The sequence below is a fragment of the Aspergillus tanneri genome (genome assembly GCF_003426965.1).
Source record: "Aspergillus tanneri strain NIH1004 chromosome Unknown AapTan_3_pilon_pilon_pilon, whole genome shotgun sequence".
Classification (NCBI taxonomy): Eukaryota; Fungi; Ascomycota; class Eurotiomycetes; order Eurotiales; family Aspergillaceae; genus Aspergillus; species Aspergillus tanneri.
Window position 1 is genome coordinate 1120593 of NW_022984630.1, and position 20160 is coordinate 1140752.

Sequence of the window (20160 nt, forward strand, 5' to 3'; positions counted from 1 at the left end):
ATCCATCATTACCGTACAGGCCGGGAACATAATGGAAAGCTTACTTTTCATAGCCTAGGGCTTTCTTGTATGCAGCAGCTAAAAGAAACTCACCAAATCCAATCTGAAATAAGCAGAGGGGGAGGAACAAGAGAAACATGGCTGACCTTATGATCGGGGAGATAAGGGCTAGCTAGTGGCAGAGATTTTGTTAACCACATACATATATGACAACATGGGAATCGGTGATTGGGGCCTGATTCCTGAGCGACCATTTAGCCAGAGGCATACACTACCTGTTGAGACAAATTCTCCCTGCCTTCCCATGATAATACTAGATTACGGCTCCCCTAGAGCTCATGGTGTTTTTAGCGGTCGAATGGTTTTGTCGTGAAATTGCCTACTCTGAAACTTCAATTTCATTGCCTTCTGTTATCTACCCATCAGTTTCATCTCAGATCCCTCTCTCCCAGGCTAACAACCAGTCCAATCTCCCCTTCCTTCTCTCCTTACAGATCACGTACGAGACGTGCTCCCGCCCAGGGGTAGAGGTAATTGTGCTGGTACCAATTGACTCTGGAGACAGAAAGCATTAGCATAATTCTCACCGTGGATGACTGCGGCAAGGTATCCACTTACACTGTCGTTCGCCCGGCGATCCGAGGATGAGTTGCCCAGGAGCCACCAAGCACGATATTGTGTTTGCCGTCGAAGAAATCCGCTGTAAAAAAAGAAAAACAAGTCGTCAGCATTGGACCAGCACCCAGTCACCTGCAGAAATCATCACTTACCCGTATATCCTGGGTAAATATCCATGGCCTTGAAGCCTTCATATGGGGTCAGTGCTGTACTACACCACTCCCACACGCCCCCCAGTTCTCCATGGCCAGCAAGCCGATTGCCGTCCTGGATGACTGGGGTAGGGTGCCAGTGCGTAAACCCAACGTTACAGCCGTTGAGGTCAACGAACACTGGCAAGGCACCTCGGGAAGGGGGCTGCACAGGCTGGTGATCTGGGGTACGAGGTCGGTTCCCATTAAGATAGCTCTTTTCCCCATTCAACCGCTCGGGTTCGCTACTATAAGCATTAGCTCCATCGCGCACAGCAAGACTGGAAGAGTTGCTAACCCATGGCCATTGAGCGCACTGCCGTTCGGTCTTCGCAGTTGTTCAGCATGCAAATAAATACTTTTAACCTCCTCAAATGTCGGGATTCTGCACCCCATCCACTCTGCGTATTCAGCCAGTTCATTATATGATGCCATGACTGGCCAGTCCTGGGCGAGCTCAAGTGGAACCAGACAAAACACAGTACGCACGGCAAAGTTGGACATAAAATCTCTCGAGGCATGAAGACTGCTTTGGCTGACTCCCGAAGAGATTGGGAAGTTTTCGTCGCAATGGGAAAGAGCCCATGATGCCGGCCACCGACGTAACTGTTTGGCTTGTAAAAATTTGGCATATTCACCATTGGTTATAGGCCGAGCCTGTGCCTCGAATGCCTCAGCAGCCACTACCCGCTCAGGCTTTTCGTTGTCCCAACCGAACGTAGCTTGGGGCAAAGACCCGTCATCTTGGTCCTCAAGGCCAATTGTCATGGTCTGTGCCGGAATGGTAAACCACTCGTTGGGCTTCGCATGTTTTCTAGCATCATGGAATATTCTCTCGAAATCTGGTCTTTGAACAGCAGGTGGGGGAAGGGTCTTATCGCTTTGGAGCAACATGTAGAGGAACGTCTCCAGGTGCATCGCCTCGTGCTCGAATCCGATCCAAAGGGCTTCAGCCATCAATCGATTGTTGTCAAGGCCTTCCATCTCGAGAATAAACTTGACCCTGTTTCGGACCCTTTCTTGGTAGTCCAGGATATCGCTGAGAGCTGGCCACTCTGCTGGGATTTCGCTGTGTGCGTGACACTTCTCGGGGTTATCCACATCGGGATCTATTCCGCGCTCAAAAATCAGTTGGTAGGATTTGGGGTGCGTTGGATTCCCGCCTAGAGCTCGCGTTAAATGAATATCTGTTCCTTCCCATTAATGTTGCAGTACACTAAAGTTTGAATACGTCCAACTGACCCATAAACGTGGGAATATGGCCCAGGTAGAAAATCAATGCGTTACGGAGTTTTATCGGCTTTGAAAGGAGCTCTTCACGAGGAACCATTGCTTTGGTGGTAATATCCCATGCAGCCCAGAGTGACTGAAATTCTTGAAGGCTTGGGATTGGGTGGGCTGCATACTGGGCACGAGAAAGTGGGAAGCTGAAAGCAGCAGATGACAGCAAATGGATGTCTGTCATAGTTACGAATCAGCATACATCTTGCACGCTAGCGGTAGGATGGAGTTATGCGCCAGACCAAGAACGGGGCGAGTATCTAAAATGCAGTCCACACACAATTTATAGCTAGAAAAGAAGGGGGGGGTCATCACGCACGATAGTCATCAGAGCTGTTGCCAAACTCAGCGCCATGAATCAACCTGGCATCCTTCCACAGTTGCTCACGCTCCTGTGCATCATATTTGTATGCCTCTTCAAAGATCAGTTTTTCTCCCTGGGGGATGAAAACGCTGTTGATGGTCACATCCTGTTTGGGAGAATAGAATGCCTCATGATATCCTTCAGCAACATTATAGCCAGTTACCACGTCCCACTCCGCCAGTTTGAAGGCTTCGTATCCAAGAACCTTGTTTGCATGCAGTAGACCATTCTCGTAGAATTGCTTTGTAATTCCCTTCGAATCGTTGTAGGCTCTGTACACTTTGTCCGGGTCCTTACAGGCATCAAGCCCTAGTACCATCAGATCCGACGGGCCCAGAAGATCTGCAAATTGCGAGAGGAACACGGATGCATCTGAACGATTGAAATTTCCCAGAGAGGAACCCATTGACAAGATCACGGCGGGACGTTTCCTATTCTCCGGGTTCCTGAGCCAAGCGACGGCATCATCGTAGGTCCCGTGAAGGCCATGAAAGCCAACGTGGGCATAGCCTTCAATGGAAACTTCAGAGAAGGTGCGCTGCAGTTCCGAGAGCGACAAATCCAGGGCATAGTAGTCGACATGTTTTCCTACGCGCTCGAGTTCTCGAAGTAGAATCTCGATCTTGCGAAGGTTTCTAAAGAATCGGTTAGAATCGGACCAGAGTGAATGTAGTCTTAGCGTTAAGAAAACCGTACCCGCTACCTAGCTCGAGTAGCTGGCCGTTGTTTGGGATCCACTCCGCAATCCGTTTGGCGTGGGTCTCCAACACCTCGATTTCCGCATTAGTAGGGTAGTACTCGTCCAGGTAGGTGATCTCCTCGAAGAGGTTGAGACCCTTAGTATCATATAGAAGCATTGTGGGCATAGAACGTCTGACCCCTGCGGGAGGGTCGATCCCTCCGTGGATATCGTTGGTGAGAGAAAAACCCACGTCATTCTGACGGATATCGACGATGTCAACCTTCTTAGTAGAGACTGCCAAGGGAGACATGGTTGCAGTGAGGGCAAAAGAGCAGATACAAAAAAAAAAAATATCGCAGGTCCTCTTATATGAGAGTTGGAAGGGTCCTTTTTTCCGAGGACCCTGTAGAGATTTATGCTCCTGCGAGTACAAAAAATAAAGTGGGCTTTCGGGAAGATCAAAGAGGGGTAAAAGAGGAGTGCATACAATTCATGCAGATGGTATGACACCGAGGAATTAAATTCTTGAAAGAAAATGTAAATTTGTAGGGAGGGAGGGGGGGGAACCAATGCAGAGGTGGGATCAGTTTATATGGAAGCTCGCGGGAGCCATTGACAAAACATCCCTAGGAAAGATGGCATGACGCTTCTCCTGCTCACCGGCGGTATTACCCATGGCCGTTCCTGAATAATCCATGTCGTATAGGTGTTGCAAGCACCCCACCTTATTCTATTCCAGGCCTGGAGGCTGATGAGCGCCATCCAAGATATCAAATAGATTGGCGCCATGGGCGGGTTAGCCTCAACGCACGGCCTGCCATCAGGGCATTTCAACCAGCCGGCCCCTTGCTAGGCAGACCACCTCTGGCTGGGTCAGGGTGGGCTCTAGTAATGGGGCGGAGCACGCTTTCCATATCCATATCAAATCCCCTCCAATCCACTGTCTCGAGCAACGCATACCGGGGGCTTCACGAGAGGTGTTGATCCAACCACAGGAGAAGCTTCGGTCATCGCGGGTGGAGAAAATTCCTAAAGATGACGTCGGGTTTGTTTTGTTTGCAGTTTGTTTTGTTTGCAATATTAGTATCGTTTATCTTGTTTGTTTTGTCCGTGACGATTCTCCTTTCTGATCGTCCATCTCCTAGCGTTATTAGTCTTTTAGATAATGGTTGTATCGGAGATATCCTCTAACTTGATGGAAAGTAGGATATATATGATGTTAGAAATGGACTCTTCCACGCGGGAGTAGACAAATAATGGCTGGACCCAAAGAATCTCAATACCAGAACAATGGCATTGTCCACAATATATCAGGAGTCTTCCAATGTGCTATTAAAAGACATCTGAAATGCTTTGTGTTTGCAACTAGTTCAGAATCTTGGCGTCACTGCTATATATAAAGCCCAAATCCCAAAAGATGCACGAATCTTCTACTCTCCTCGTTATTCCCTGACCCTAAAGCTTGACCTCCCACCCCTAATCACATTATTCGCTGCGAGCTATACCAGTTGATACACTATTTTCAAGCTGAGAGAATAACCATGGTGACTACACCTGAGGACCAGTCTAACGGCGAGCATAAGGACACATTCGAGGTTCTTGTCTACCAAAATACAGAATCTGGCACCGAAACCTCCATCAAAAAACCCTCACGGCATCTTTTTACTCTCCTGGAAGATAGTGGCCGCGCTCGCTTTGATGCTGACGTATCTCAAATCGACCAGTTGATCGACCGGCAAGAGATCATGCATTCATTCATCCAAGCAGGGAAATGTCTCGACGAGTGGCAGATCGATGAATCCGAGTACTGGGTGCGGCATGCCTTTGAGATAGCCAAGAGGCTACCCCAGCGATCATATTATGGAAAATGTAAGTACTGGGAGGGCCGAATCGCATGGTCTGCACGGAACGAGTTAAAGGCGTACTGGTGCTTCGAGATGGCCCGCGTATCGCTAAAACCGCGCGACCCCGAACGGGCCGAGATCTCACTGTATATGAAGTATCTAAAGCCCGGGCCCGATAGGAAGACCCGACGGGAGGAAATGACTCGCCTACGAGGATTCGTTCCTCCCCATGAGCTAACAGCTCGTAAGAACAATAGCCAATCCGCTGTTAATTCAGATCCAAAGGCTCACGTGTACAATCGATACAGCTTCCCATCGCTGAAACGCAAGCGAGGGTCGTTGGCCCCGGATACTTTCCTCGCTGTGGATATGCGACGTGAGAACAACACGAAGAGAAAACCCCCATCAACGTGCCCCAGAGTCTGGTTAATCAAACAATCCGATCACCATATGCATCCCGGGGATGGGACGGTAAGGTCATCCGTGACGCCGAGCCTATACTCAGGACTGAAGATCGTGGACCGGGATTTTCACTGGCTCACTACGCCTCAACAGATTATATTCGATACGCCACCTGGTAAATTCAAGTTCACCATGCATCCCACGGGTGTGGCGAGTAGGGTCCGTCGACATAAGATATTCCGACATCAGCCCTGGGAAGATGATATCTCGAGGAAGGAATGGAAAGCGATTCGTCGTAACGCTCGTGAAATGTCCATTACATTGGATCTTCTGGCCAAGGAATGGGATCTGGCTGAATGGAAGACCAAGGTGCTGAAGTCAGCCCATAGGCCTCTACAGTGTTGCCATAGAGCTGATCTCCCTTGACTTTGCGTTTACTTTCAAAGGTAGGTAGTGTAAATGTCTTTTACATCCATTTCGTACTATTTCGAAAGTATCTAGCTAGTTTCCATCGGATAGTTAATCATATCACATTATTTATTTGTCATATATATTTGTTTCCCAGCTTTGTAGGTAGATACCATCAAATCATAAGAACAACTGTTGTCCAAACGAACCAACTTCACGAATAGATATCCCCCAAAGCCAACCAGCTATTCCCATCCCACCCACACTCATCATCGCGGCCATTAACACATTCACTGCGTTATTATCCAATACGTCGTATCCACTCTCGATCCGTCGGCTTTCGTGCTGCAAGCCAGTATCCTGATCAGACTTCTTTTCCTCGGATTCCGATTTTCGTTGACGTATTGTTCCTGTAGAACCAGGCAAGCAACTGGAAGCTCCCGCCAATCCTCCAGGAACAGTGGAAGGGTGGATTAGAACCTAGAAGACAACCACTATTAACTTGTCTGCGCGCTTTGATCGTCCACGGATACAGGGAAACGGCATATCCGTCGAGAAATCTCATGACGTACCTTCTTTCCACCCGTCCCTTCGACAACCTTTCCTGTCCTCTTATCTACTACACTCGCCTGTAGAAGTCCACCCAAAATACTATCCAACACGCTTCCCAAGGCGCCCCAGACCGTAAATGCAAGAGCCCATTTCAGGCGTTTTACAATCCCAGACCCATCGTTCTCCGAGCAAAAGGGCAACAGCGCCGCAGACGTGATCGCAACAATGGACGACCCTAATACCCCTGCCATGAGTCCAGTACCCGTCACGCCGCCATTTGTACCCGGTGGAACGACTCGAAGCGTGGGGGAGGTGATAAGACGCGGCTTAGAGGACGAGAGTATACCGAGTTCGGACGAGAAAGTGTCAGCTGCTACAGCGACGTAGTTACTGTAATTATACAGGACATAGTTAGTATGATCCATCACCGTCAGATAGGGAGAGAGAGACGCTACGCCACGATCCCGACAACCAGTAGATCTGCCGTCTGTCCACCATTACTGAAACATCCCGACGTATCTAGTCCGGGTACAGAGAGGGCGCGAGCGTGGAGAAGGATCAGTACAGAAGCCACGATGGAATTGGCCAGCACCTGTACATGAGTACGTTGGCCTTCGCCGCCTTCCGAGCCAGTTGCAGATAGTGTGAGGCGAGCTTTGACATCGTGTTTTACCTGCCCGGAGGTCAGCCATTGACATTCATACGCAGGAGACGGGTCAGATTCGGAGCAAGCATACCTTCGTCACCTTCGTCCCCGATAGGTAGAACACCCCCAGCAAACTAAACGGAGCTGACCATGGGTGGACAGCGTGTGCGCCGGCAGTTAGACCAGCAACGAGAAGGCCAAGTGGAGTCAGCGATTTCCGTGACCATGCCCTATACAGGAGAGCAAAAATGGCGGGAATAGCGACGACAGGTTTCATTGCTATTATAATACTATGCAGTTTTAGTTGGTATGCGGAAGATTGAAGTCAAGGAAGAACTGGAACTTTTGAAGAATCGACAATTCGGTAGTTAGTCACGGGACAGTGATGACCTCAGACCCGTGGCCCTCATGTCACATGACTTGCGCACTCACTTACAGTGGGAAACAGCTCTTTCAACTACGCATATGTCCTGGAAGGCAATCAGAAATAAACTGGCGTATTAGCAAGCCCGATCTATTAAAGCGTCCTCCCAGTCCGTCACTGCGGGAGTCTGTAATTGAGATCCATGGTTCTATCGGGTAGACCCACAATTTCTACACAGCATGGGTCTGACAGCAGGATGTGGCTACTCGTTTGCAAGCAGATGTGGAAGATAGGTTTCAGTTCTGAAAGAATCTGTTCAAGATGGGTATCATTGAACAGATAGCACCACAGAAATATTATATGTGCATACATACATACATACTTACCCGGTGCAGGGACATGCCCGACCTGCACCATGGTAAGGAGCAACCAACCTCGAAACATCCTCATAGATGAAACATGCCCTTTTCATTCGCCTCGCAAAACCTCCACAATCCCGCCGCCACGGCAGCATTCCTGACCGTGCCAACTTCCTTATCGCGAACGGCCCGGTTGATCTCCGCGTACCGTAACTCATCCGCTCCGGAGCCCTCCGTTATGCGTCGCTTCTTCTTCCCCACATGGGCATCAGGACGATACTGCTCCATGATATGCACATAAAGGTCCTTGGAGACATTATCCGCCAGCCAGCGCATAATATCTCGGCCCTCGTCCTCTTTCCCCGGCATGACCAGATGTCGTAGCAAGACGCCCTTTTTGGCGATCCCGTCGGATGTGAAACACAGATCACCCACCTGCTCGTACATAGCCCGGATACTCTCCATGGCGGTTCCCGTGTAGTCATCCGCTTTCAGCAGCCGTTTCGACGTGCTGCTCTTCCACACCTTGAAATCCGGCAGGTAGATGTCCACGAGTCCATCGAGGAGCTCGAGGGACTCGAGCGAATCAAACGAGGACGTGTTGTAAACGATGGGCACGTTGAGACCCATATCGCGCGCCGCCAGAATCGACAGTACAACCTGCGGTACCACATGTTCCGGCGTGATCAGGTTGATATTATGGACGTTACCCTCCGTCTGGAGTTTCATATACCAATCTGCAAGCTCATCCGGGGTCAGGTCGAAGCCATTCCGTTGATGGGCGATATCCTAGATGATCAAAAGACAAGAACAAGGGTCGGTTAACGAATTGGATTTATGCAGGGACCCGCACAACGAAGTGGTAGAAACAAGGTTACCTACATGATTCTGGCAGAATACACAGCGTAGGTTGCATCCCGAGAAGAATACCGAGCCGCTGCCGTGAAATCCTTGGATGCATGGTTCCTCGCCGCGATGCGGTGCGATCACATTGACCTTGGCTGTTTCGGCCCCGATCAAACAAACGCCTGTTTCTTCGTATCGGTTCACCCCGCAGCGACGGGGACAGAGGTTGCAGTTCCGAAGGTGCGCATAGGCATGGGAGCGCTTCTTGGCTGCATCTACCGACGAAAGCAGTTGGTACCGAGGTATGTAATGGTCGAGCAAAAATGCGGAGGGAATCCCCAGGAACCGCCTGTGGATGAAGGGGGAAACTGATGGTCGCGATGACCGAACACACGCGGATAATGGAAGATGGATGGAGCGGCTTATGCTGGTCATATTTTGCTAACAGTGGAAAGCAACGTCACCCCATCGCGTTGAACGTTCAAGGGAAAAGACGAAACGTTGAAGAAAAGACAACCAATAGCTAATTAACTGATTGCCGATAAGGCCGCTTAGCTCAGCGGTGGCGTCATCGCCAAATCCGGGGTAATTACTAGTAGTTAATTAATCCACTAATTCATCATGATAAATTTTCAAATACATCAAGTAAGAGGTAACATTGCTAAGAGTATACGCTTGGCTTCAGAGGGTTGAATATAGGGGATATGGGTTAATCCGACGGCCATAGTGTACAAGTAGATATCATAAAGTAGCCAGCTATCAACAGAAAAGACGCAGATGAGCCCAGTATATATGTCCATGGGTATATATGTATGTACTAGTCATTCAACACACAGTAGCTCGTATTCCTCCTTTTCCCTCATTCTTGACTGTAACAGCGGTAAGGAATCCGGCCAAGAAAAGTTCAGAACCAAGACGAGTTCCGACGAAGAATCAAGACAAATAGAGGGAAAGAGAAGGGAAAAAAAGAAGAAAAAGAAGTAGGAAACAATTGGATGTTCCTGTCAGCCGTACAGATCCCATTTTTGAACTCCCAACCTCGGGGCCCTTAGACCGGCTCTGGCCCCCGTTTCCAAATAATAACCGTTATGAACGCCCATCATATGATAAGAGATTATGTATATTTTGCGGAATGGTCTGGCTGGTTTACAAAGCTACTATAATGCAGCTTGCAGCTTCATAACGCAAGACCACTGCCATCCCCGGTCCAGCGGTAGAGAGACAGTACCTCCCGCCTGCGCTGCTGCTGCTCGCCAAAGTCCTCGAACCTGCGCCCGCGAACTTGCGCGAGAGCTGAACGCATGATTTTGCGGAATTTTCTCTGTAGGAAGGGTCATTAGTTCGGATGAGTTCACACGTAGTCAGAGACGGAGATGGCACAAACTTACCTGGTACTCGGTGTTCAGTGTCACAACGCAAGCTTCGTGGGCACGCACAATTGTCTCGCAAGCGCGAACCACGCTGGGGCTTGCATCTCCCTGCAGCTTGTCTGCCGCCAGCAGCAATAAGAAGCTACCCTGCAACAGATAGATACCAAAAAAGAAAGGCATAAGGCTGAGATCTGGGTCATATTCAAGGATACCTGCTGCGGCCTCGGCTGCACCGACAGCATGGCTCATCGCGGAGATAAATGACTCGGAGGAAATCCAGAGATCATGGTCCTCAAGCAGGTTAATAGGATCCCACTTGCCTGCCAGAAGAATATGCAGAACATGCATGATGTGAGTTCCGTAGGCCACCACCATCTTAGTGTGCACGATCGATTCGTTCACCTGCGAGCCAGCCGTGCTACTCGACCGGACCGAGGGGCTCATGTGGTCCAGGTGTGTCCCTCCCACGGTGGGTTCGTTCTCAGTTCCGAGAGCCAGACTGCTGGTATGGCGGGCTTCGAACTCCTTCAAGCTTTGCCCATATGTATCCAGCTGCCGTGTGATCTCCAGCACCCGGTGGTCCCATTCCGGGCTATTGCGAAAACCAGGACCAAATCGAGGGTGATCCCTCGCATGCTTCAGGTCGACAATTTCCCCAAGGATAGTCATCAGTGGCAGGAAATATTCGAACATGCTGTGCCCTGTGCATTCCATTGGTGGGCCTACATGGCGGTAACCAGCCGCCGCGAAGTTATTTGACTGCCACAAATCATCGTTCATCGGCTGCAACAGGCCTTCACACTCTCTGTCCCGTAACGTCAGGGGCCGGTTGTAGCAGAGCGCCAGGTGGCGATCTGTCGCATACAGCAGCCACCAAAGCCGCCGACGCTCCTCTCGTTCCTCCTCGGTGGCACTTAGAGTTGCACCTCCGGGGCCATTTCCTACTGAAGTAATCAGAGCTTGGTTGCGCTTCGACAAATCGGCTTCCGACTCACCCTCACGCTCCCCATCCGGCTGGGGTTGAGCAGCATTGGGCGGTAGTTCGCGACCCAGCCGCAACTCCCGCGCGAGGGTCCATGCTGCAGTCCACCAACGCATGCTCGCAGCTTTGTATTCACTGGCAGAGACCACGGTCGCCAAATGAACATAGGTCGCAACATCATCCACAGCTCCCGTGGCGTTGCTTTGCGCACGTAGTTGGTCCATTGAGACACCGAATCCACCCAGAGCCACACCGTTGATGACCATGTCGGCAGCATAGTTGGGTGATGTCTCCCCCAAGGCAGGGCCATGGATCAAAGGTCGAAGTAACCCAATAGTCAGTTCCAGGAGCTTCTGACAGATCCTTCCCCGAGCGGAGGGCGAAGACGTCAAGAAGGCCGCGTCGCTGGTCTGGGCCGCGACCCAGAGCATACTCGCCAAGAGGCCGGGACTGCAGGCCCTTGGCTTGGTGGGATGGAGAAAAGATTGTTTTCGGAAGATATAGCCTACTACGTAGGGAGACTGGGGGGACACGTGAGAGGGCGAAAGGCTGGTGAAATAGACGTCGAGGAGATCACATGCCAATGACTGAGGAATAATGGACGCGATATGTGGTAGGACTGGTTGCAGTACCGGATACCGCATCGTGCTACTGAACGGAGGTATATTGAAGGCATGAAAGTTTGCAGGAGATGGTGACGGCAAGGGTAGCCAGCTCGGTGACTGTGCAGGAGGCGACAGACCTAAAAATTGTGCTGATGAGTTCTCTGCCGAACTACTAAGTCGAAAGTGGTTGATTGAGGCATTATTCGAATCCTGTGGGTTCATCAGGTGGTATGTGCTATCATTATAGCCGGAATTCAGCCCGTGGGAGGGAAGGCCGGAAGACGGGGAACGAGGGGCGCCAGACTGATGCAGTATTTGCAATGACCGAAGATCAGGAATCGATAGCGATGACTGACTCGACCCATTTAAGGAGCTAAAGTGGTTCAGTTGCAATGAGTCCATGGGAGCACCAAAGGGCGGTTGCGAGTGTGACGCTTGCTGCCGATTCTGTATGCCAACCATGCCCGGGACATTTGAGGGGTACTGTAACTGTGATTGCGTAGGAGTGGTAAGGCTGCGGGTGGCATCTAAAACCGCGTGGTACCCTCCACCTCCCTCCTGCGACGACCGGGCATCTGGAGGAGTTTGTCCTTTGGCCAACGAAGCACCATCCTGGCCCGCAGGACGGTTCGGCAGCGATGCTGTACCACCACCAGTACCTGCCGCTGCCGCTGCCGCTGCCGCAGCAAGGTCCTTCTTAGACGCCTTCCCACGTTTCTTTCGTTCTCGAGCATATTCACAAGTAAACCCAAATTCTAAGTGACTCCTGTCAGCACTGGAGATGGGGACAGCACAACACCAAAGAACGAGAGGGAAACACTACCAATGCAATGTGCACACGGGCTCTGCCCGTCACACTTCGTCCGCAGTTGGTTGCATTGGTCACACGCTCGACTAATTCGCCTTCGAATGGGAGTTGAGGTAGAGTTCTTTCGAATCGCAGAGCGCGACTCTGCGAGCGGATCCCGATGCGTCAAACTCTTAAATCCCGAGATAGTATTGTTGTTGCTGGGCTTGTTTTCATCACTACCATAAAGCGGTTGGTTGTTCGATTTAGAACTCAGGGGGGCACCGCCGTCTGCGTTAGCGCCTTCAGCTTCTCGCGACAGCTGCAGTTGCTCCAGCGCATACTGGGAGCCCTCTGCAAGCGTATCCAGCCGGACCGTCGGAGACTGGGTCATTCCCGACGACTGAGCATCCGAAGAAAAAGGAGAGAAGGGACTGACAAACTGGTGAAGAGATGTCGCCGACATCCTCACGTTAGGGGGGAGAGGGGAAGGGAACAGAACGATCAAATTACCCCAGCATAGAGGATAGGGAAAGAACGTTAACTAGCAGATAACGGGTGTGACAGAAAGTAGTAAGCTCCTGAGAAAAGTGGAAGGCCCGTAAGGCCCCAGATTCAACACAAACGGGCGTGACGACCTGGGGGTAAAGGATACGGAGATGAAAGATATGGAAAGGCACAAGAGCAAATGAAGAACTTAAAGGAACAGAAGAAGCCAAGAAGAGAGGAGCCGGTCAGATCTAACGGCGTCGACTCGGGAGACAAAATTAGTTATTTAGTTGAGTACTGAGTAGTGGAGAACAATTAGACTAGTCAGGCGATATACTCCGGAGTAGTATAGCCAGGGGTGTCGTTAGTCAGGTTTAGTCAGGATTATTAGTTAAAAAATAGGTTAAAAGTGTGACACAGACCTCCAGCATTCCACTCACTGACTTACCGATTCAGGAAGTCAGTCGGCGCTCCATCCGAATCGAGTGAAAGAGAATTGACAGAAGGCAAAAGTGAAGAGGGTCGACTGATCGAGCGATCGAGTGATACTCCAGAATTCCACTAGTGCTACAGTATAAAGAAGGGCATGTCATAATAATAAATACTTCTGCAGGTTGGCTGTACCATTTTTGCCTAAATTACTCCAGACTCCCACGTTCAATCACGTAATCTCACATTATGATTATTTACAAGAGTATATATATATACAGACATTTTTTTGACTCCCCTTGTCTCCTTCCATGCGTCCATGCATCCATGCGTCCTGGCAGATCTAATCATAACGTACAGATTCCCTCCAAATGGCGCATCTCCATCCATATCCATCCCTGATATTCCAAAATGGGGAAGAACAAATCCCGAAAAATGAAAAGAAATATAGGTAAATAATACAGTAAATAGGGAGGAAAGAAAATGACCCCGATGAGTGACCCGGGACGAAGGACATCAGTCACAGAAGATGACTGGAAAGCCCCCAGGGGCGTCTAATACAGCCAACGCCAACCCAATGCGTTCAACAGACAATCGCCCGAACATTATGAAAAGAAATACTTGCTGTCACGGATCCGCGTCAGATCCCACGTTCCACGCTGCGGGACCTCACGGATCCGCAGAGGAAGCCAAAGCCACAACGTAGTGACCTTCTTTTTCCGCGTCTTTTTTAGCTCTTCTTCCACCCCCTCGTCCCGGGCTTCAGCTTCGCCACCCTCTTCGACACTCACGGCCTTCGGCTCAAGGACATTATCGAAGTCAGTCACCAAGCTCTCGACCGCGGGATCCGTCGAGTCCGTGCCCGATCCCCAGATATTTCGCTCGGCAGCTTCCAGGTCCTCCGGCACATGTCCAACGACCGTTTCGCCGAGCGAAGCGGAAATGTTTAAGTCTTTGTCAGTGCCCCCGGCCTCCTCAAACACACTGGCCGCCGTGGCCATCGCGCGTCCTTGGGCTTGCAGCTCGGGATCGTCGGATTTGAGAAGCGTCTGCCGCTTGTACTCGTCAAGCAGTTCCTGCAGCTTGGCATTCTTTTGGTTTTTGCTTCTCCGGAAAGTCCGAACCGCTTTTCCAATGCGGCTGGTCATATCGATCTTGGCAAGGAACAGGTTCTGGCCGTAGCGGACTTCGAATTCCGCAGCAAGTCGCTTAACTACGTCGTCCGAGTGCATGCGAACAAATGCCTCCCGGAGGATCTGATTCATGTTGTCGACATCCGAAGCGTGGGTCCAGAAGGAATCGTGGACAGCGGAAAAGGTTAATCCGGATCGATGGCATGCGGTAGCGGACATGATCATGTGGGTTGCATCAAGGGAATGGATGAAGTTAGGAGGGAACGCCTGCAACTGCTTGCGTTTGGAGACCGTCACCCCAGAGTGCATATCGACGATACTCAGGTCCTGGAGGGTGGTGTTAATACGGCGAGCCTTTCGGACACGATATGGCTGGACAACGGGCAACCCCAAGGGTGTTGTCCAGATAACAGTAGTCCTAAACTTCTTAGAAGGGTCATTCTGGGTCTTTTTCGGTACAGAAGGCTTCGGTCCAGGAAGGGTTGGCTTCTCCACGGGCATCAAAGCTTCCTTCGCGATTTCCTCGATTTGATCCGGAGACAGAGACTGCGTGATGCGACTTGCACAATCTCCTAGCCAATACTGGATCTCGTGAGCGCCATTGAACATAGTGCCAAGGGCCTCGAAAATTTTTCGGGCAATGTACAGAGATCCTTGCTTCTTCTCTTCATTGGAGAGGTCGGGATAATGGTCGACAAGCTGTTTGCGCACTTGTTTCATCGCTCCCATAAACGTCACGCCGTAAACATTCGTCATAACAGTCTGCTTAACGATCTTCCGCGTAATTCTCCCATTAAGCATCTTTGCCAAAGGATCGCCCCTGGCAGCTTCACGCGCAACGGCTTCCTTGACGAATTCAGCAACGCCAGTGTACACATCAGAGGGGCGGTCAGAGGGCTCCAGGTTGACCTGCTGAGCGCCAATTTTATCGCCACCAAGCGCTGCGTAGTGCTGTAAGCCGTTGCAAGAACCATCCTGATGAATTGGCAGGCGCGACTGATACTGAGTGGGATCTGCGAGCTGAAGAGCGTTTCTCAGTTCAAGACAGGCCGCCAAACATTGCCATGGGTCCTCCGCTTCAAGCCACCAGCGCTTGCCATGTAAGCCCTTGTTGGCGGAGTCGATCACGTCGTCCAAGTGTTCCATAGTATATTGTTCACGTTCGGAAAGACTGGCCTTGTCGAAACCCGCCAAATTAGCAATTTGAATCTTCAGCCACCTCAGACCATTGGCACCCAGTGACTTCGCCTCACTGAAAAGTAGAAGGCCTCTAGCACTGTCCGCACCCATCTGGTTAAGATAGGGAGGGAGTGGGTAAGCACGGCCCCGGAAGTCCATGTTATGGGGGAGGTAGAATGTCTCGTTTCGGTAGGCTCGAGCAACCTCAAGTTGGAAATTTTGAAAACAACGGTTCGAATGCATCCCAGAGCGTCGGTTCTCGATATCGCGCATAGCAGTTTCCCATTTCCGGACAGCCTCGTGTCCTTCTTCTGGGTCCGGCCTTGGCGGGTGAGGCAAGTCAGGGTTCAGAGGAGAAAGATTACCAATCGCTTCCCCAGAGTTCCATGCCTCGAGCATAACGTCAAATACCTCGCCATTGACCTTCCATCCAGTGTTTCCAAGGATGTCCAAACCGGCACGCACCTGTTCAAGTCCATTGTCTTCCAGCGCAGCTTTCAGGTAGGATGGTTGCAGACTTTCGCCAGGTGTTGTACGAACTATCGTGTTTTGGTATAAAAAGTAGCCTCCATCGTCATAGTTCCTCCATGGCTTGGGCTTGCAAAGCATCGGAAGATGTCGGCCCAAAAGATCAGCAGGAGGCTCCTTCGCAATAATTTTCACAATCGCCGGGTTTACGTGAATGTATCCAAGGCGCCTACCCCAGGTAATTTGGTAGGAATGCTGGAAAGCCGGCTGCATAGATATCTCCTGTTTTCTGGTGTCTGGGTTCTCATTGCCACAGGTGCTTTCGCGGAATCAAAAAGCAAGGTCATCAAAACAGCGCCAACTTTAGCCTTCACAGTGGCCGGCCAAAGAACTGACGGATCTGCTTGCTGTAAACTATGCACAACACCATGCCATTGTGCCCGACCATCTTTCCTTTTCCGATTAGAGAATATTTCCTTCAAAATCTTCACGCGCCGAGCGTCTGCTTCGGGTTCTTTGCGAAGTGTAGCCTCGGCTATCAGCTCATCTTGGAGCTCCTTTCCAATCGTAGTGACAACCGCAGACACCTTGAGGCCTTTTTCCATTCCTCCACGGCTGAAAGTAGATACAACACTAAGGATGGTAAGCGCCGCCAATCTCTCCGGATCAAGGCTCCGCAAATAAATCCCGTAGTCGCAGCGTTCTTTTTGATCTATTGTTCGGACAGGGTTTTTTTCCGCTTCGTCGACAAGCTTCAGCTCCTCTTTAATTTTGGAGACTAGCCCGGAATGCCATTGATTTATTATGGAACCCAATCGTTTCCCGCCACCAGTGACATCCACTCCTGCTTTTTGCATCTCGCTGAACTCATGTCTCCAGCGTTCGAGTGACACTCGTATGGAATCAGATTCGATTTGCCGTTGCCTTAGCTGGTCATGCAATTCCTTGTTCTCCTCCGCAGTATACCCGTTATTCTCTGGGACAGGAACTTTGGAGGGGTCTGAGAACAACGAAAGAGATTCCTTTAGAGAGCTAAGGCCTATGCCTCTCTGTTCAACTGGTCGCACTTCTGCTGACGTGTCCAATACAGGGGTCCTAAGATCGCTATGCCCTGCATCGGACGTTATACTACCAATCGCAACTTGTTGGAGATCGGAGGAGCATATCTGATTAAAAACGAACGGTTAGCGTTGCATATTCCTGGGCAGCATACGAGTACCAACCTCTGAAAGCTCGCCAAGTTCCAATTCTGAGAGAACTGGAACAGCTAAAACCTCTTCCTCGACGCCTATCTTCTTCGCCAGATCCCAATATCTTCGCACTGTTCTATCCCGTTTTGCGCCGTGCAACATACGCAAGGCCATCCGTATCATAACCGCATACGTGGTTGCGTTCGGCTGGACACCTCCGCTAGGCATATCAACCTCAAACCATCTCTGCAATGGTAAGACCATATTGTGTTGCCTCGTCACGACCATATGCGACACCATCTCTTCCAAATAGCGGTTGTGGATAGCTAGATACTCAGGTGAACCGACGGGGTAATGCTCTCCAAGTCGGGAAACAATGGCAGCAGCACGATCAAGTCTGCCAACCTTTAAGGAGATATTCAAATTCGCCAGCAGCTCGTCTTCATCACCGCCGATGCCTTTTACGCGCCTGAGCACCTTCGGCTTCGTCTGCAAGAGGTCCTCCACGATAATTAGAGACGAAGGATCGAAGTCCCTAGCGATGGCAGGAAATAGTGAAGCCATCTTGTCATATTGTGCTTCAGTGGCATAAGGGGATTTATCGAAGGAGTACGACCCATGGTCAATTACAGACTGATCTGTGGCGGTGGCAAGATTCCGATTCGATTGAAAGGACGGAGGACGAGAACGCTCCTGAGGTATCGTAGTGGACGCATTTGTTAGGGAAACTGGCCGAGTCGAATTCGAATGAAGCCGGAGGGTCGCCAACCACGGCGACAGGTGACGGCCATTTAACAGCCGGAGGTGAGATACGGCACTTTTCTGACAAGCAATTCGGGACAACATGATTCGCAAACACCGCTAAAATAACCGGATTGAGATTATAGAAACATAAACGTAGAAAACTGAAATAACAGAGTGAAAAAAAAGAATAGCGATAAAGAGACTTTTAAGACCAAAGCCAAACTAGACACAATCGAACAAAATCATTAGGGTATGCTAAACTTCGACAAGGAAAAGATTGTCGCAAGAAGGCGCCAATATAAGCTGACGAGCCGTCCGGCAGCCCTCCTCTGGCCGTTTACAGAGGTCAGGCAAAAGAAAAGGATGGGAATCGTCGACGAGAACGCGATCGAAATTGTCGGGGACGAGAAGTCGGCGAGAGAAAAATACGGAAGAACCAAAAGGGCGATAATGCACGTGAGTGCACGTGAGTCCCACTGTCAGGCTTTTACCGTCCCTGATTGATCAGCTTCCCTAGTTGGCGACCAGGTCTCTATTCTATTCGATCACAGAAAGATGAAACATACCCTCTACTATCTTATATACTACCGGTAGCAAATATTGGGCCATTCCCAATTATACGGTTATGCATAAACTCGTATTCAATTCCTCCGTAGACTTCATTTATAACTCTGTAGGACCCCCAGACCCTTCTAGATCACCTTGCTTCTTCCGATTCTGTTTCATCGCCCACCCAGTCATCTCCGGCCGCGCTGGGTCAATACGCGGCGCGCTCATTGTGTCAAGATAGTCCTCACTATTAATTGCCGAATCAAGTTGCGGCAGGTTCTCCGGATCCTGGTGCATCATGTAGCTCTCATACACGTTCCATGACTCCTCCGTCTAAGAGTATAAATATTAGAGATAAGCCACAGAATAGCAGACCCAAGAACAAAAGAAGAGGAAACGAAGAAAGGGGGGTGTGCATACCTCAGCGTCGACCCAATTGTACGTATCCCATTTCTCATCCTGCATCTTTTTCAGAAGGTCTAGGTTGCCTGCAACCATAGCTCCCTCACCATCCTCGGCTGCTTTGATCTTAACATCGATTGCGCGAGCTTCACTTTCCGCCTGACGCTCATCGTCACCATCTTTGCGGCCCTTTCCTCCCTTCCCCTTGGCAGGGATCTCATCCAACGCGTCCAGATGGTGCAGTTGAGGGTGCAATTGGACGACAGCAGAAACAGGAGAAAGGTGCAGGTTCTCTACGTATTCATTAGCATCATCAATACCCAGGGAGGTGATAAAGAGAGTAAGATCAAAAGAGGGAACACTTACTTCCACGGAACGCAGCCAGCATATAAACCGGATCGCCATTCTCTGGGTTCTTAATACGCCCACCCAGGGTCTGCATTCGTAACAACGAAGCTGACTCTCCGGATCCCATCCCGCTCATTTCTACGTCCCCGGCTCCTTCCATTTTCACCTTACCCCCTACTCCTCCGGAGCTGAAGCCACCGGCCATACCAAATGCGCTTCCTTCACGAGCGTTCCGGCTCCTCTTCAACGCATCTCCGTACCGCAAACCCTTATTGACATCATAATTGACGCGCGTGTTGATCGGAACGTCCACTTCCACAAGGCCCGTCTTTGGCTTTATACGGAAAGCGGCTGGTTTCTGGCCATGGCGGTCGTCGTAGGCATCTCCGGCTGGGCGATCGAGATATTGCAACACAAAACGGGAAATCTCAGAGTCCGTAAGATACACATCGTACGATGCAATCACGGGATCGAGGTCGGAGGAAGTCATGGGTTCTTGGTAGATTCTTTTCGACTATTAAAAATAGGCCATCAAGGGTATCCCACAGATCAAGCCATATCATTCTAGATTCAGTAGAAATAATCAAGCTGGTTGGTTGACATGCCTCTTTTTTATTTTTATCGGGGAAACTGGCGGAGTACCGTTTGATAAGCAGTCGATACACACCGCCTTCTTTCTTCGGGATGCCTGCTTAATCCGGCATACAGTCATGCTACTTACACTATCTTCTTACTATGAAGCGAAATTTGCTTAGTGGGAAATGGTAGACTCGCAGGATTGATCAATATGATCGCGGGTGATTCCTCACAGGGAATTTTCCACCACACTACAAGGACACAGCTCTTTGCTGATTTTCCACCTGCCCCCTGCGACAGACGCCCCTCCAGAGCGCAGCCCACCTGCCAGAATATTGGAAGATTTTTCCAG

At 50.3% G+C, this 20160-nt stretch overlaps 7 protein-coding genes across 7 annotated transcripts; 1 reads left to right on the top strand and 6 right to left on the bottom strand.

Annotated features, from left to right (window-relative positions):
* Positions 1–488: 488 nt before the first annotated feature.
* Positions 489–3446, bottom strand: ATNIH1004_004165 (DUF323 domain protein; the record flags this gene model as incomplete). The annotated part of the gene is made up of 7 exons (XM_033568836.1): positions 489–555; positions 619–700; positions 771–1054; positions 1108–1972; positions 2052–2267; positions 2410–3089; positions 3151–3446. The coding sequence occupies 7 exons, from the start codon at positions 3444–3446 to the stop codon at positions 489–491; spliced, it is 2490 nt and encodes an 829-aa protein (XP_033427642.1).
* A 1231-nt stretch (positions 3447–4677) lies between these two features.
* Positions 4678–5808, top strand: ATNIH1004_004166 (uncharacterized protein; the record flags this gene model as incomplete). Its single annotated transcript, XM_033568837.1, has 1 exon — positions 4678–5808. The coding sequence occupies one exon, from the start codon at positions 4678–4680 to the stop codon at positions 5806–5808; it is 1131 nt and encodes a 376-aa protein (XP_033427643.1).
* Positions 5809–5970: 162 nt separating this feature from the next.
* On the bottom strand, positions 5971–7265 carry ATNIH1004_004167 (DUF92 domain-containing protein; the record flags this gene model as incomplete). Its single annotated transcript, XM_033568838.1, has 4 exons — positions 5971–6270; positions 6363–6732; positions 6798–7015; positions 7080–7265. The coding sequence occupies 4 exons, from the start codon at positions 7263–7265 to the stop codon at positions 5971–5973; spliced, it is 1074 nt and encodes a 357-aa protein (XP_033427644.1).
* Positions 7266–7798: 533 nt separating this feature from the next.
* Positions 7799–8992, bottom strand: ATNIH1004_004168 (putative pyruvate formate lyase activating enzyme; the record flags this gene model as incomplete). Its single annotated transcript, XM_033568839.1, has 2 exons — positions 7799–8500; positions 8594–8992. The coding sequence occupies 2 exons, from the start codon at positions 8990–8992 to the stop codon at positions 7799–7801; spliced, it is 1101 nt and encodes a 366-aa protein (XP_033427645.1).
* A 742-nt stretch (positions 8993–9734) lies between these two features.
* Positions 9735–12767, bottom strand: xlnR (putative C6 transcription factor; the record flags this gene model as incomplete). Its single annotated transcript, XM_033568840.1, has 3 exons — positions 9735–9878; positions 9946–12269; positions 12338–12767. The coding sequence occupies 3 exons, from the start codon at positions 12765–12767 to the stop codon at positions 9735–9737; spliced, it is 2898 nt and encodes a 965-aa protein (XP_033427646.1).
* A 1057-nt stretch (positions 12768–13824) lies between these two features.
* On the bottom strand, positions 13825–18035 carry RPO41 (DNA-directed RNA polymerase; the record flags this gene model as incomplete). The annotated part of the gene is made up of 3 exons (XM_033568841.1): positions 13825–16318; positions 16396–17165; positions 17223–18035. 3 exons carry the CDS (start codon positions 18033–18035, stop codon positions 13825–13827), a joined length of 4077 nt encoding a protein of 1358 aa, XP_033427647.1.
* A 561-nt stretch (positions 18036–18596) lies between these two features.
* ATNIH1004_004171 (uncharacterized protein) lies at positions 18597–19722 on the bottom strand (the record flags this gene model as incomplete). Its single annotated transcript, XM_033568842.1, has 3 exons — positions 18597–18815; positions 18903–19177; positions 19251–19722. The coding sequence occupies 3 exons, from the start codon at positions 19720–19722 to the stop codon at positions 18597–18599; spliced, it is 966 nt and encodes a 321-aa protein (XP_033427648.1).
* Positions 19723–20160: the final 438 nt, after the last annotated feature.